The following is a 15,177-nucleotide window of genomic DNA, read 5'->3' as shown; positions in this document are numbered from 1 at the left end:
AATTTCTTCACTAAATAGTCTTTAATCTGATAACATTTAAACCTAGCCAATTCAGATAAATTATAGCATTGCTTCATTTTTTCAAATGCCATAAATCCCTGATGATCATATACATCTCCCAAGAATCTAATGCCAGAATCTGAGAGTAATAGGCAAGATGTATCATGAAAAAGCCGTCCCTGGTTCTGCTGACATGTTTTCTGTGTATACGGCTTGTCCAGATGCACATGAAAGATGAAGCCTCTTCTGACAAACCTTACCTGAAAGACCAAGAAAATGTACTGATTGTCCAAAACACTATACATTTCATGCAGACAAAGATCAGCGTCCTGCGCCAGTGTTTGAATTTGGAGACTGAGTTTGGCTGTTATCTTGCCATCTGACTCTCAGAGGACCAACAAAGTTCAAATCAAGATATATTGGTCCATTCCAAGTATGGCAAATTACGATATTGTCTGCAATATAACTACAGATGCCACTGTCCATTATAATACATACATACTTTCATGTGTCTCTGGTTAAGAAGGCCCGCCCAGCGATTACTGACAAGATTCCACTTATGTTGGTGACAAGAGTCACATCGACAAACATATTGTACATTCTTGCCTGTGTAAAAGTCAGATTTGGTACTTAATGGATTAGAAGAGTTTCACTTCAGATGAAAGGTGTTGGGAATCAACAGCCTATATTCATATTCCTTGATTTGAATTTCTTTTTCATTCTCAATTCCCTCTCAACCTTAGGGAAGGTTATTAAAGGAGGGGAACTGTCAGGACAGACCCCAACCTGAGCAGTCCCAGTCCCTGCATTTCTTTCCATCTGGCCCACAATGTTTACCCCCTACTGCCAAATGCCATGATTTTGCAGCCACTACCCCACTGACTCTAGCCATCTTGGGTGGAACCAGAGTAAAAAAAGAGGCTACGCCATTCGGAAGTTGCCAGTGATAGAGAGACACAGTCCAGGCAATATCATGCTAGAGGAAGAGACTGGCTGCTGAGTTCAGAATTCAGAATGTCAGCTCTAACTAACTTTGTTAAAAAGAACACTCAATAGTAGTCAACCTTTGGTCATGTCTAAAACTTTGCGGGACATTGCAAAAGGAGAAAGAATGCTTATTCAAAGGTGCACCTTAAATGTAGGAGTATATGCATGCATCATAACCTAAGAAAATATCCAGCTGAATGTCAGGATTTTTCCACCAATTATCCTTGTTATATTTCCGAGTCTGAGTCCCTTGTTAAAGTTCTGAGACAGTCTCAAAAGAAGTCTTTGAATTATTGTCTTACTGTAAGTAAATCCTCGGCTAATGTATTCTGTGACAATTTCAGATTTAATCCTCAGCCCGTTTTCAGGAAAAGAGTTAGCCAAACAGGAATTTTGGTTCATATTAAGAAGTTAAGGCAAGTTTGGGAAAGAGTAAATTGTAAACAAGAAATGGCAGCTTGAGGTGAGACTCACTGGAAAAAAGAATTTGAGTTACCAAGAGGAGAAAGGACTTCAGCAGAGATATCATTTTTCCAAGTATGTTCAAGTTCACTGGGAATTGGGATTAATAAAGATTCTTGATTGGTTCATTGTGGAATCATGCATAGTTGTGTTGCCCTTTCCGGTGGCAGTGATACCACCACTCTAAAAACCTAGCCCCTGTTGTCAGGCCAACTCACTGGAAGTAGAGTTAAGGATGCTACTTTATCTGAAGAGTCCAAATAAACTGTCAATCAGGTACAGGAGTGTTCATTATTGTGCAGTACTATCAGTGGTGGCTGGCACAGATCTGGGGTGGCGGGGCAGAGGCCAAGGGGATAAGGGAATGTAAAAAAAGAAAAATATACTTACCTCCTCGCCAGGCTGTCCCACGTCGTCTCTCCTCCGTCGACCAAACAGGAAGCAGCCAGGCTCCCCTGAGCCAATCACAATGCTGCAATGCAGCAAGTGATTTGTCTGATGGAGCCTGGGGACCTGGGCATATTCTCCACCTAGGCTGTAATGTAGCCTGGGTGCAGAACATGCTAAGTGTGCATGACTGTTAGGTCGGCCCGAGACGCCGGCCAAAGCGTCATGCACACTTCAGTGTGCCCACAACTCGTCCCCTGCCCTGCTCTGTGAGCAGAGCAGCCCAGCCCCACACCCATGCTGCCACAGCGGGAACAAATAAAATGATAACATCACGTTATTATCATTTTATTTATCCTTTCCTTCACTGCTGCAATGCAGTGGGGCAACGCTGTACCACCTTAGCGGAGTAGCCACCACTGAGTACTATCCTGACATTTGAAAGGTCCATTGAGATTACCAACTAAGACCTGTCATTCACCTTTTGTCAGTAGGATCTACTCCCTGGTGTTCCTTCCCTAACCAACTCTTCTATATGTTGCTATAGTCTGTTGAGAATTGCAACTAATCAACAGCAGTATCAAGGTATGGGTGGCTAGTGGTTACATTCTGTTGTTGTGTTATTATACCAAGATTTTAACAGAAGTACTAGCCCACGAAGACTCAACGCCTGTGTACGTGTTCATTACTACTGAGGTTTTAGTGGTCTTCAATTAAGCACAGAAAGGAATTTGATTCATAAAATGTAACAGCCCTGCTTAACACACATGAATGCCTTTTCCTAGCATGTAAGCACACATATCTAAATTAATTTACTTTCTTGATTTCATTTTGAATGATACACAGCAAGTCCCAGAAATGACCTTATCTGTTCTTTTTCCTTAGAACTGGGAGTATCAACAATGGCACATACACATTTTTTGTTTAAGTGCTACCCCCTCCCAACTGATTCAATGCTCCAAATAGACCATGCTGTCCTTTGCCATTTTACACTTGTCCCTGAAAAATTGTGAGGCTATGCTCTTCCACTTCTTTTAACACCTGAAACAAAGTCTTATCAAGTTCTTCACAAGAAATACCATGAATCACAATGCCATATTGAAAATATGCCATATTGCCCATGCCATTGATAAGTTGGTAGATGCATGCTGGAAAACTGCAGAAGAAGACACACCCCTTCCAGAGTAATAAAAGATGTTAAAGATCTGAGCCAACAACAGGTCCAGAGTGATAAACACTGCAACTTACTTCATAGTGGCAGCATCTCCCCAATACTTGATAGCTGTTGGCATCCATTTCCCACAGTAGAGTTGTTTCAGAGACAATCTTTACTTGCAATACCTCAAATTAGCAAAGACTAACTAACCTCTCAACAATTAAGATGATCTCTGGTTTTTTTGTGGAGTATCCTTTTACTATGACTTATTGTTCAAGAATATTCAACCAAAAGGCTGATGTGCTCTCAGGATCAGGCACAGAAAAGAAAGTAAAAAAATCTTCAAAAACAATTATTGCCCTTCAACACTTCATAGCACAAGTCTTTAAAGAAAACCTTCTAGAACTACAAACACTACTATTTAATTCCCTCAAATCAACACATAATCTTATCTTGCCTATTTCCTTATGGACAACCATAACAGTGGTCAACCATTTGGAAGATTCTGTTTCTTCAATCACTTCCTCTCACACCAAATGTTAAAGCTCTTTTTTAAAATCTACCCTCATGGATAACTCACATTGTTCACTCTTTGTACCACATTTTGTTTCTGTACTATTCAAAGACCAAAGCCCTTCAATAATCAAAGGGAATCTGAGTAAGCTTTTGAATACCTTTGGAAATAAATGTTCCCATGTGGATGCGTCATCCTGATCATTACCAGACACTGCCATGATATCCTCATACCCAATTACCTTACTGTGCTGGTAGGGTCCAACTTCATCAAAAGATTTGTTTGCTAAGGCCATCCTTATAAACAGGACCGCATCTTCGGCAGTGTATACTTTCACATGAATGGCCATGCCCTTAAATTCTGCAGTGGTATTGAAGTAACCTACATCAATGACATGCCATACCACATCAACCAGATATCAAGTGGTTTCAATTCTACACCATCAAACATTTGCAACAAATGTTCTACATCAAGGTGTATCGCACGCCACAATCTGTCATACTTTATCCTTTTTTTCTCCAATTGTGATATTGAAAATAGAGAACATCATACTTTATATGCCACATTTCATATACATGAAGCACAAACTCCTGAGACATGGCAATTTTCTTATTTAAGCTTGTGTCTTAGGTGCCCTGCCATTCATTACAGTCTCACTTTTACCTTTACACTCATGTGCACTGCCCTTTTACTTCTGCAGTTCTGGCACACTTGTCCCATAACTGGACTACTCTTCTTTAAAGCAACATGACTGTTCAACCAACACCAAACACAACATGCAGTTAATTTGGAATTGATGCCTGGGGTTCATTACACTGTTTGCAACATTAACATCTGTAGATCATTCACACTTTGCCCACTATGAAGCATTCCAGTGCTCCAAATATTTCATCAATATTGATCGCCTTGTCCAGTGTCATCCTGTCAGTCAATAAAAGCTTGTCTTTGAACTTCAAGGGGCATATTTACAAGCCCCTTGCGCCACGTTTACGCCACTGTTGCGTCACGCAAGGCGGCGTAAACGTGGCGCATCCCTGCGAGGCATTTACAACGTGACGCATCTATGGAGATGCGTCACGGTGTAAGGCCCTGCGCCACATGAAACCTGCGTCAGGTTTCATGTGGGCGTGTCCACACAGGGGGGGGCGTTCCGTCGCAGGAACGCCCGTGAAAAGTGACTCAGTGAAATACTTTCCCAACGCTGATGCGTCAAAACACTGCGCCTGCTTGAAGCAGGCGTACGGCTTGACGCACTACGTTAGAAATAGGGCAAGTTGGAACAGTGCTGGAGTTGCGTGCCGCTCGAAACACAACTTCAGCACTGCGCCAACTTTACGCCTAAGATGCGACACGCATCTGTTTATTCCAGCGTCATGGTGCGCTGCATTGTAAATGCGGCGCATCATGGGTGGCGCAAGGATAAACTTGCGTGTCGTATCTTTCCTGGCGCATCTCTGCTGATTTGCAGAGATGCGCCAGGCAACGTAAATATGCCCCCAAGTTTTTTGGATCCTACAGAACAGCTACAAATGAACTTAGCACTGAAACTTCTTCCATTCATTAGTGTTCAACTTTACTGAGATAGACTGCAAGTCAAAGTCACGGAGATTAATAATGTATGCTACCATGTTTAAGAATCAGATTTTCTCAAACTGAAGTGTTATAACAGTAATCGATATTTCAGCATAGCAAGTTATAATCCCTTTTCTATAAAAGCGTTACCTCAGTAGCTCACATGCCTGGAATTAAAGTGGTTGTGTACAGCAGAGATCCTCACACATTGTATCGCGCTATTGTCTCTCAGCATCCAAAAAGCAGCGTCCTCACTGTAAGCTGGTCATTGTTGGCTATCAGAGAAGCTTTCAGAAGCTTTTCAGCTGCATAGCGTTGTGGGGGTACTCAGCGTCATAACACTTTTCTGATGTGTCAGTGTCTTGCCATAATGGTGCTCGCCAACATCACATGTAGATGCACCCGCAACGACGGAACCCAACCAGCTCCGATGCGTCCTGCTCAACACCCGCTCCGCACGCAAACACGCCGTCGAGCTCTGGGACCTGCTCGACTCCACATCACCAGACATCGTCTTCCTGACCGAGACCTGGATGAACGAAGCCTCCGCCCCAGACATCGCAGTGGCTAACCCCGATGGATACAAGATCACCCGCAGAGACCGTACCAATGTAGTCAGCGGAAGAATCGCCATCATCCACAAGAGCACCATCAGGATCTCTACTAACACCTCCGACACCCTCAACACCGCCGAACACATGCACTTCCAGATCCACACGGGAAACATCCTTTACAACGCAACTTTTACCACGCAGTGCCTTTACGACGCAACTATTACAACGCATGTCATTACAAAGCATAGCACTGGGGGGCGCTCTAGGATAGGGAATAGATTTTATTTACTATCCAACACCTTCCCTACTATCCACGGGGACTGGAGTTGGAATAGTAAATTAAACTATTCACTATCCAGCACCCCTAAGCGCTATGCGTTGTAAAGGCATGAGTTGTAAAAACTGCGTTGTAAAGGCATGCGTGGTAAAAGCATGCGCTGTAATGTCATACATCCATCCACACGGACCCCAAGACCAACCTAAGAGGCACCCTCGTCTACAGACCACCAGGACCCCGCCCCCAATTCTGCAACTCCATCGCCGACTTCATCAGCACGCAAGCACTGATCTCCACCGACTACATCCTCCTCGGCGACCTGAACTACCACCTGGATAACAACAACGACAGCAACTCCTCCACCCTGATCGACAACCTCACCACCCTCGGACTGACACAGATCGTCACGACACCTACCCACATCGCCGGCCGCACGCTTGATGCCATCTTCTCCTCCAGTCCCCACGTTGCCTTCAGCCACACCTCTGAACTCACCTGGACCGACCACCACTGCGTCCACTTCACCTTCCGGAAACCCATCTGACATCACCGCACCCCACAGACCCCTAGACGTCGCTGGGGCAAAATCACCAAGGAACTACTACAAACACACTTCGCACTCAACCCCCCGACCAACCCCATCGACCCCGAGGAGGGGGCCCGCACCCTCAGACTCTGGATGGACGATTGCGCCAACACCCTAGCCCCAACGAGATAACACACCCACAGAGATACCAGTCAGAGAGCCAGCTGGTTCACCCCAGAGCTCCTAGCCTCCAAACGCACCTGTCGGAGAATCGAAAACACCTGGCATGACGAGAAAACGTCCGACAGCCACGCAGCCCTCAAAGACGCCATCCACAACCACCACCACCTCATCAGGACCACCAAGAAGGCCTTCTTCAAGGACCGCCTCGATAACAACGCACACAATAGCAAGGAGCTCTTCAACATCGTAAAGGAACTCTCAAACCCCAGCTCCTGCACCAACGACATACCGCCGTCACAAGCCCTGTGTGACGCCCTCGCTGGCTTCCGCCACCGCAAGATCACCGACATCCACGACAGCTTCAATCCTCGGATGAACCCCACCACACCGGACCCACCGATACCCGCCGAACACGACCGCCTCACCGCATGGACCAGCGTAACCACCGAGGACACCATCAAAACCATGAGCACCATCCACTCAGGCACCCCTTCCGACCCTCTTCCCCACCACATCGTCAACAAGGCTGACAGCTCCATCACACCCCACCTGTGTAACATCATCAACCTCCCATTCAAGACCGCGACTTTCCCTGAGAGCTGGAAACACGCCGAGATTAACGCCCTACTGAAGAAACCCAAGGCGGACCCGAGCGACCTCAAGAACTTCCGGCCCATCTCCCTACTTCCGGTCCCGGCTAATGTCATCAAAAAGATCGTCTACACCCAGCTCACCCGCTACCTGGAAGACAACAACATCCTCGACCCCTCCCAGTCAGGCTTCCGCAAGAACAGCAGTACTAAGACAGCCCTCATTGCCTCCACAGACTACATCAGAATCCTACTCGACAACAGCGAGAAAGCAGCCCTCATCCTCCTGGACCTCTCCACCGCCTTCGACACCGTCTGCCATCACACACTACGCACACGCCTCTACGACGCAGGGATCCGCGACAAGGCCCTGGACTGGATCACCTCCTTCCTCTCCGACAGAACCCAAAGAGTCCGCCTCCCCCGTTCCACTCCGGAATCACCAAGACCATCTGCGGTGTCCCGCAAGGATCATCCCTCAGCCCGACGCTCTTCAACATCTACATGGCTCCACTCGCACGCATCACCAGACTTCACAACCTCAACATAATCTCCTATGCCGGCGACACACAGCTGATCCTCTCCCTCACCAACGACCCCCTCACTGCCAACGCCAACCTCCACCGCGGTATGAAGGCAGTCGCCGACTGGATGGAAGAAAGCCGGCTCAAACTTAATACGGACAAGACGGAGATCCTCATCCTCGGACCTAACCCCTCAGCCTAGGACGACTCCTGGTGGCCCACATCCCTGGGGACCGCCCCTACACCAACCAACCACGCACGCAACCTGGGAGTCATCCTCTACTCAAAACTCACCATGACCAACCAAATCAATGCAGTCTCTTCAACCTGCTTCTACACCCTCCGCATGCTCCGCAAGATCTACAGATGGATCCCTACAGACACACGAAAAGCCGTCACCACGCCCTCATCAGCAGCAGACTCGACTACGGCAATGCCCTCTACGCCGGAGCCCCGTCCAAGCTCATCAGCAGACTTCAAAGAATCCAGAATGCCTCTGCACGCCTGATCCTCGACGTCCCACGCCGAGACCACATCACACCCCACCTGAAAGACCTGCACTGGCTCCCCTTCGACAGAAGAATCACCTTCAAACTCCTGACCCACGCACACAAGGCACTCCACAACACCAGCCCAGAATACCTCAACAACCGACTATCCTTCTACGTACCCAACAGGAGACTCCGCTCCGCCGACCTCTCACTGGCCGCCGTCCCATGCATCCACAGGACCACCTCTGGGGGTAGGTCCTTCTCCTACCGCGCCGCCAAGACTTGGAACTCCCTCCCTCTCTTCCTACAACAGACAGGAGACCCTCAGACCTTCAGGAGACTACTCAAGACCAGGCTCTTCGACCACTAGCTGCAGCCCCCCTTCCCCCCAGCGCTTTGAGACCCTCGCGGGTGTGTAGTGCACTTTATAAATTGACTGATTGATTGATGTTGCAAACATTTATTGCTGGCCTTCGGCTCCAGGCAGTGATGTCAGCATCAGATGGTGTCTCAGATGCCTGTCACACATTTAACTCTCCGGTTCACTTTACCAATGCAGTGCTCCTCTCTTCGACTGCACTTAACATTGGCTCACCTCCGTGATAGTAACCACATTCTAGTCAGTATTTTTTTTAATGGGTGCAATGCTCACTTTTGAGGTATAGTGATGTTCGGTAACAAACAATCCTATTGGGTGGTAAAATACCGAATTCCAGTGTACATGCACATCTGTGCATGTACACCTATGTCATGTGACGCACAGACATGCCCTTAGGGCATGTATGTGTGCCACAGGCACACAAGCCTGCATTTGGGGTGCTACAGGGTGTCAAAGTGACACCCCGTTCCCCCTGCCAGGATTCGGTATTTACCGATTCGGTAAATACCGAATTGGTATTTTCCATTGATTCCTATGGGCTTCAAAGTCCATAGGAATCAATGGTAAATACCGATTCGGTATTTACCGAATCGGTAAATACCGAATCTTACAGATTCGGTAATTGTAAATTAAAAATTACCTACATCTGCCACCTTCCAATTTACCGATTCATAAATACCCAACCGGTAAAATTCGGTATTTATGAGTCGGTAAATTAGATTTACCTACATCGGGGCCATAGAGCCTAATCAATCATTATAGAAGCAGAATGGACAAACTACATATGTGTGGTGCATGTTTATGTATGATTTGTGTGAATGTGTGAAAATGTCCTGATTCTTTTCCTCTCTTACAGTTTGAGAGATGCAGTCACTTCTTTCAGATGAAGAACATTTCTTTCTGTGGCTGCCACCCAAGAAACAGCTGGTGAGAATTCCCTCTTGTATATATTTGATCATATTTCATTCCTTCTACCTCCTAATCTCTGTTTAGTCCATATGTTGCCACCTCTCTAGCTCTCTTGATTCATCCCCATTTCCACCACTCTTGCTCGGTGTTCCCCTCCTATTGTTAGGCACCCTTTCTCTCCTGTTCTCACTTCTTTTACCCATCTGCAGTCACCCTTATAATACATTTGCCTTTAATAAGCACCTATGCTTTCCCAATATATGAATAACATACACTTTCATGGGGTCCAGCTTCAGAACAAATTTGCCCTCCCTTTCTGACTGTTCATGGCCTCTTACAGGTCCATTGCAGTAAATAATCGTTTCTGCTGAGTAGAGCCAGCCTGGCCCAAGGGACAAATCCATTTCTCCTGGGCCCCCATCCCAACACACAATCTCTCATGAACAGTTAAACACAACAATGATTCTACTCGGAGAATCCAGCCCAAAGCCAAAACTAGAGAAAACCTACTCCTTCCATGGGGCCCGACCTCAGAATTAGCCTCCTGCTCACGAAATGGGCTATCTGGGTGATAAACGGTTCTTTTTAGACAGTGCTTAATTTGTTTTAAAAAAATAAGTGCCGGGGGGGCCTCGTCTAGAAGCCACTGCAGCTTGCTCTGCTATTTACCCCTACCAAGCTGCCGATGGCAGTACCAACACAACTGTTAAGCATCATCCTCCTAGAAGTGTGACAGTCCAGACTATTCCAGTCCTCCAAAGCTGTAAGAATAACTTGAACTGCAGGTATTAGTCCTTTTTAATGCATAGTGAATTATTAGAGCATTGTAATTTTGAGAGCTCCATTGAAGGAAATGGCTTCTAATGGCCGGTAAAAGCCCAGAGCTCCAACATTCCAATGTTTGTGGTTCACAGGTGATACTGTGAACAAAGGTCTCAGTGAGCCTGAGGGGATTTAAATCACCTCTGGCTCACTGAGACCTTTCTTTGATTTGTTAGAACATTCTGCCCTCTAGTGGCGGAATGTTCTAAGAGCCGTGCATACCATCTGGGTTGGGCTATACCAGCCATTAAAGGTATGTTCCCCTGTTAAAGGCCCTTGCCTTTGGCGCAGGACTTTCAAGCTGGAGCGGGCCTTTAATAGCCGGTATAGCCCACTAATAAGTCTAAAGTAAACAACTTCTCATCTCTGAATAAGACAAACAGCACCACCATGTGGCAGACTGCCCACATGTGCCAGTGTTGACAAGTGCCGAGCACTGGAAACCACAGGCTCAAATTAAGCACAGCTTTTAGGTTCAATTCTCAGTATAAAGCTACCTTGAGTGACAAACTCAACTCCCCCTTGCAATGACCTCCCAGTAAATAGCCTTTCACTTTTTAGCATCAAGCCTTAGCATTTAATTGCCCTAACTGTCCAAATGTGCATCCACCTTCTTATCATTTAACCAGCTTCTTCTCCTTATTCCACAGTTACTTTGGGTTTATCACCAAGCATCCAGTGTTGAATCGCTTTGCTTGCCATGTGTTTGTGTCCCAGGATTCCATGCGGCACGTGGCTGAATGTGTTGGGTAAGTAGTGGGAAGGAAGGGGGGTTCTAACTTCTTTCCACTGAATCTTCGTTCCTCTATACGCTCTTATTCTGTATAGATGGCAACAGAGGATCCTTCCTCATGCCTAGGGCATTGTAAAGGTGAGCCACCAGCAGTAACCTCTGTGCTTCACTAGTTCATTGCTGGTGTCAGAGGACTAGTTATTAACTGTGAGAGTTTCCTGTTGATTTGAACCAGTGGTGTCTATGTGGTGCCATTACGCTTGTCATTGCCTTTAGTTTATTTTTCAAGATCACCTAACGTACAAAAACATCACTGCGCTATCTCAACATACACTGCAATCCTTACCAAAAAGAAATGTGAAATGTTCATACTGCTCAACTTTACGAATGTGTAATTACTAAACTATGTTTCATGACTGGGTTGTCGAGAGGGAGGTTACATACAGTCACATAACCCACATGCCACCAGGTCAATTCTACTGCATAGATCTGACCAAGACATTTTTAGAAGTTTGGAGAAAGGCAAGATGAAGGATGAAGCTTAGTATGCATTTCCTACTAATTTCTTTGGTTTTTGTAACATGCTAGCTTGAGACTGTAGCCACACCTGGTGTTATGATGTTTGTTTCATTAACAGTTTTCAACAGGGTCATATTTCACTCCTTGGGGCCCTGTTCCTTCTTGAGTGAAGGTAGTACAGGGAACATCTGGCAAGATGGAAAAGCCTCTTTGAACAGACATGCTTTCACATTCCTCAACACTGTCAGGTTCTTGATGTAAGGACAGATCACAATCCAAATTTGCACACCCAAAACCAAAGTCATCATACGTTTACATTTGGCCTTAAATTCTGGTTTACCTTGCTTAATATTACATTCTTATTGAGACTGTAGGGTGAACAGGTCCTGGAGTTGTCAACCAGTCACTTCCAAGGTGTGAAAGAGGAACAGAGAAGTTTAAATTCTATTCTTTGCAACACTGACAACCACTGAGAGGGAAGCAATGAAGGGCAGATATATACGTGGGCCCATCACCACCATATCGTGAGAGATCCATTGTGTATTCTGCGTAGATATCACCAATACTGAACCTGCATGATAGTAAATCAAACGGCTATTCAGCACTTAAACTCTTAGGTGTACTTTGCCAGGTTGAAATGGCAGTTTAAAAACTGCACACACACGCTGCACTGGCCAACCTTGGGCATGTTTGAAAGGCTACTTAGGTGGATGGCATACTAAGTGCTGCAGACCCACTAGTAGCATTTAATTTAGAGGTCCTGGGTACATGCAGTACCATTTTGCTAGGGGCTTACACATAAATTAAATTTGCTAATTGGGTGTAAGCCAATGTTACCATGTTTTAGGGAAAGAACACAAGCACTTTAGAACTGGTTAGCAGTGGTAAAGTGTGCAGGGTCCTAAGGCCAGCAAAAACAGGAGGATTGAAGGAGAAAAGTTTTGGAAACCACACCAAAGATGAAAGGTCAAACAATCTGGAAATACGAAAGTGATCTCGGTGTCAAGGGCAGTGGCCCACTTATCTTTCTAGATAGATGACAAATCTATGACTCACATCTGTATATATAAAAGATTTAATTTTGCTATCTAACATAGATAAATAAATAAATACAAATAACAGTTTCCATCTTTCCCATCCCTCCTCCCTCTCATCCCAAACCTTTCTGATTACTATGAACTCACAAATATTAATCTCAAACTTTCACCCCTCCTTTTTAGTCATACCACCCAACTAACACACACTACTTACAGATAAATTACTACTTCCCCTGTCAAATCCATTTCTATCAATCCATCTCTACTCCAAATTCCCTTTTTTAAATCCATTCCCATGAGCAGACAGGCTTCTCTCAGAGACAGTGTGTAAAGCATTTGTGACCACATACAGAAACACAGTGACAACACTACAGATGGACACCACACACTTGTATATTAAAAATAAGTATTCTTTATGTAGATTTAATACAAGACCATAAATGACAAAAATACACAATACTATACTTAAGATGGTAGTTTTAGCCTAGTTCAGTTCAGTTCTTAAGATGCAACACTTTGCGTCAATGTACCTTACGACGAGTTGCGCTTCCACAACAAGTAATGTTGCAGCGATGGAAATGTGGCAAAGTTCCGGTGCAAAGAAATAAAGACGTGAAGATCTTCCAGATGTGGCACGCTCCTCCAATGATGCGAGAAGTCTCAATTATTTGAATTGATTGGTATTACATGTGTCTTTGCGACCATCCGTTTTTTCAGTTCTCCGATACAACATGATTCAAAACTTCTCGTCTTGTTCAATGGACACCAGTTTGGATTAAAGTCCGTTTAATGTCACTCACAGTTCTATTTTAGCTTTAACGGCAGTTCAGCCTTCAGCGTTGTATGCACATTCCCCAAAAAGTGGGCATTTTCTTACCTTAACGTTTGGTGCCTGCAGCCTGTCTCTGAGTCACATGACTAGGTGTGAGTGACATTTGTGCTATGTGTATTCATCCTAGACAGCCACACCCAACAGGTAGTTTAGGTGTGACATGATGTGCTACTAGTGGCAGGATGGGAGGGAGAAGCTGGGCTCAGCCCCACTTACACTTGAATAGGCTGTGGACTGTGTCCACACTAAGGGCTGCATACCACCTTCAGTTAGTCAGGAGCCAGGGCCAAGAAGCAGGGAACCTGTGCACTTCAACAACATGCCTCTAAAAGCTCCTCCTCACTTCAGAAGGCGCAACTGGGTATAAATACTGGCCTTCAGACACCACCATTTCAGTACACTTTTGGCCCTATGGATACTCTGCCAGGAAGAAGCTATACTGCTACAAGGGCTGTCACTCTGCAGGACTGCTGCTCTGAAGGAACTGCTTCCCTGCTGTGCTGCCCTGCTGCCCTTTTGTCTTGGTGAGAAGGACTGGGCCTGCATATCTTGAACCTAGAGTGACTCCAAGGGCTAGTTGGGTGCATCAAGGACACAAAAGCTTTCCAACAACCTTTCACCTGCACCAGGACTCTGTCATCTGTTAGTCTACCCTGTCAAGTGGTGCCACCCCATCCTGGGCCCTTGAAAGTGGGCTTAAGGTGATCTGCCAGCATCTGTGTATCCCATGGAACAGAGGCATCTCCGCTGCTGTGTGGCGCAATCCTGAGAAGAACCAACACATCTTTGCTGCTGCATTGGATTGGACCCATAACACGTTCAAAACGGCCTACTCCTTGGCGCCGGCTCCCCACATCCCTCGTCAACTGAACCCATGATAACTCCAGACTTTGCATCGCAGCCTCGCAGCTCTTCAGAACCGACGCATCGACCTGAGTGAGCACCGCATCCTCAACGCCAGACTTCGCATTGAAAGCCCTGATGATGGCATCCTCAACGACAACACAGGCCCTCATACTGCTGTCTTATAGCATTTCTATTAATAATGCATTGCAACACACCATCAAGCCAGATCCTCGAAACACTCCACAAGTCAGGATTTAGGTACTTTGTTCAGCAGGCCTAAGTGGGTCCCTGTGGCCGGCCTGCACAACTTTGCGGGCAGCTTAAACTTGTGACTTTGTCCCGGTCCAGTGCTTTGTGCTTTTTGTGTTATTTTTACTAAAATCTTTATAATTGCATATATCCAGTTCTACTCATTGGAGATTTGTCATTTTGGTCTTGTTTTATTTGTTAAAATCAGTTCCATTTTTCTAACTTGGTGTGGGATTCTTTTTGTGTGGTGTTTTCACTTTACTACTGTTTTAAGTGCTGCATACATTCTTTACATATTGCCTTTGAGTTAAACCGGACTGCTTTTGTGCAGGTTACCAAAGGGTTAAGACCAGGTCCATTTGGGGTTTGCTTGTGTTGCACCATGACAGTGATTGTGGTTGCTGCTTGAGTAGAATTGTATCCCCCTCAACCAGTAACCCAATTTACAACATTGGTGTTCAGCAATGAGATTTGGATTCGTGTTTCTGCAGTGCCATACAGTGATTTTGTGTTACAATTAAATCCTAGATAAATAATTTGATACCATTTCGAGTTTCTTTTAAATTCTCCTTAATTGGCATTTTTGCTTCTTCCAAATTCACTCTCACTCTACCTGACTATCAGTGAC

General features: G+C 45.5%; 1 protein-coding gene across 1 annotated transcript in view; it reads left to right on the top strand.

Moving 5' to 3' along the window:
* The window catches only part of MAPK8IP2 (mitogen-activated protein kinase 8 interacting protein 2), a 216,930-nt gene that overhangs the window by 184,179 nt on the left and 17,574 nt on the right, over positions 1 to 15,177 (top strand). The window contains exons 10-11 of the mRNA XM_078677937.1: positions 9,459 to 9,529; positions 10,984 to 11,082. Coding sequence (XP_078534063.1) covers positions 9,459 to 9,529; positions 10,984 to 11,082 — 170 coding nt within the window. The remainder of the gene's footprint in view (positions 1 to 9,458; positions 9,530 to 10,983; positions 11,083 to 15,177) is intronic.

This window comes from Lissotriton helveticus, chromosome 1_1, assembly GCF_964261635.1.
Source record: "Lissotriton helveticus chromosome 1_1, aLisHel1.1, whole genome shotgun sequence".
Classification (NCBI taxonomy): Eukaryota; Metazoa; Chordata; class Amphibia; order Caudata; family Salamandridae; genus Lissotriton; species Lissotriton helveticus.
Note: the sequence above shows the minus strand (reverse complement) of the source record. Positions and strands in the feature narration are given on the sequence as shown.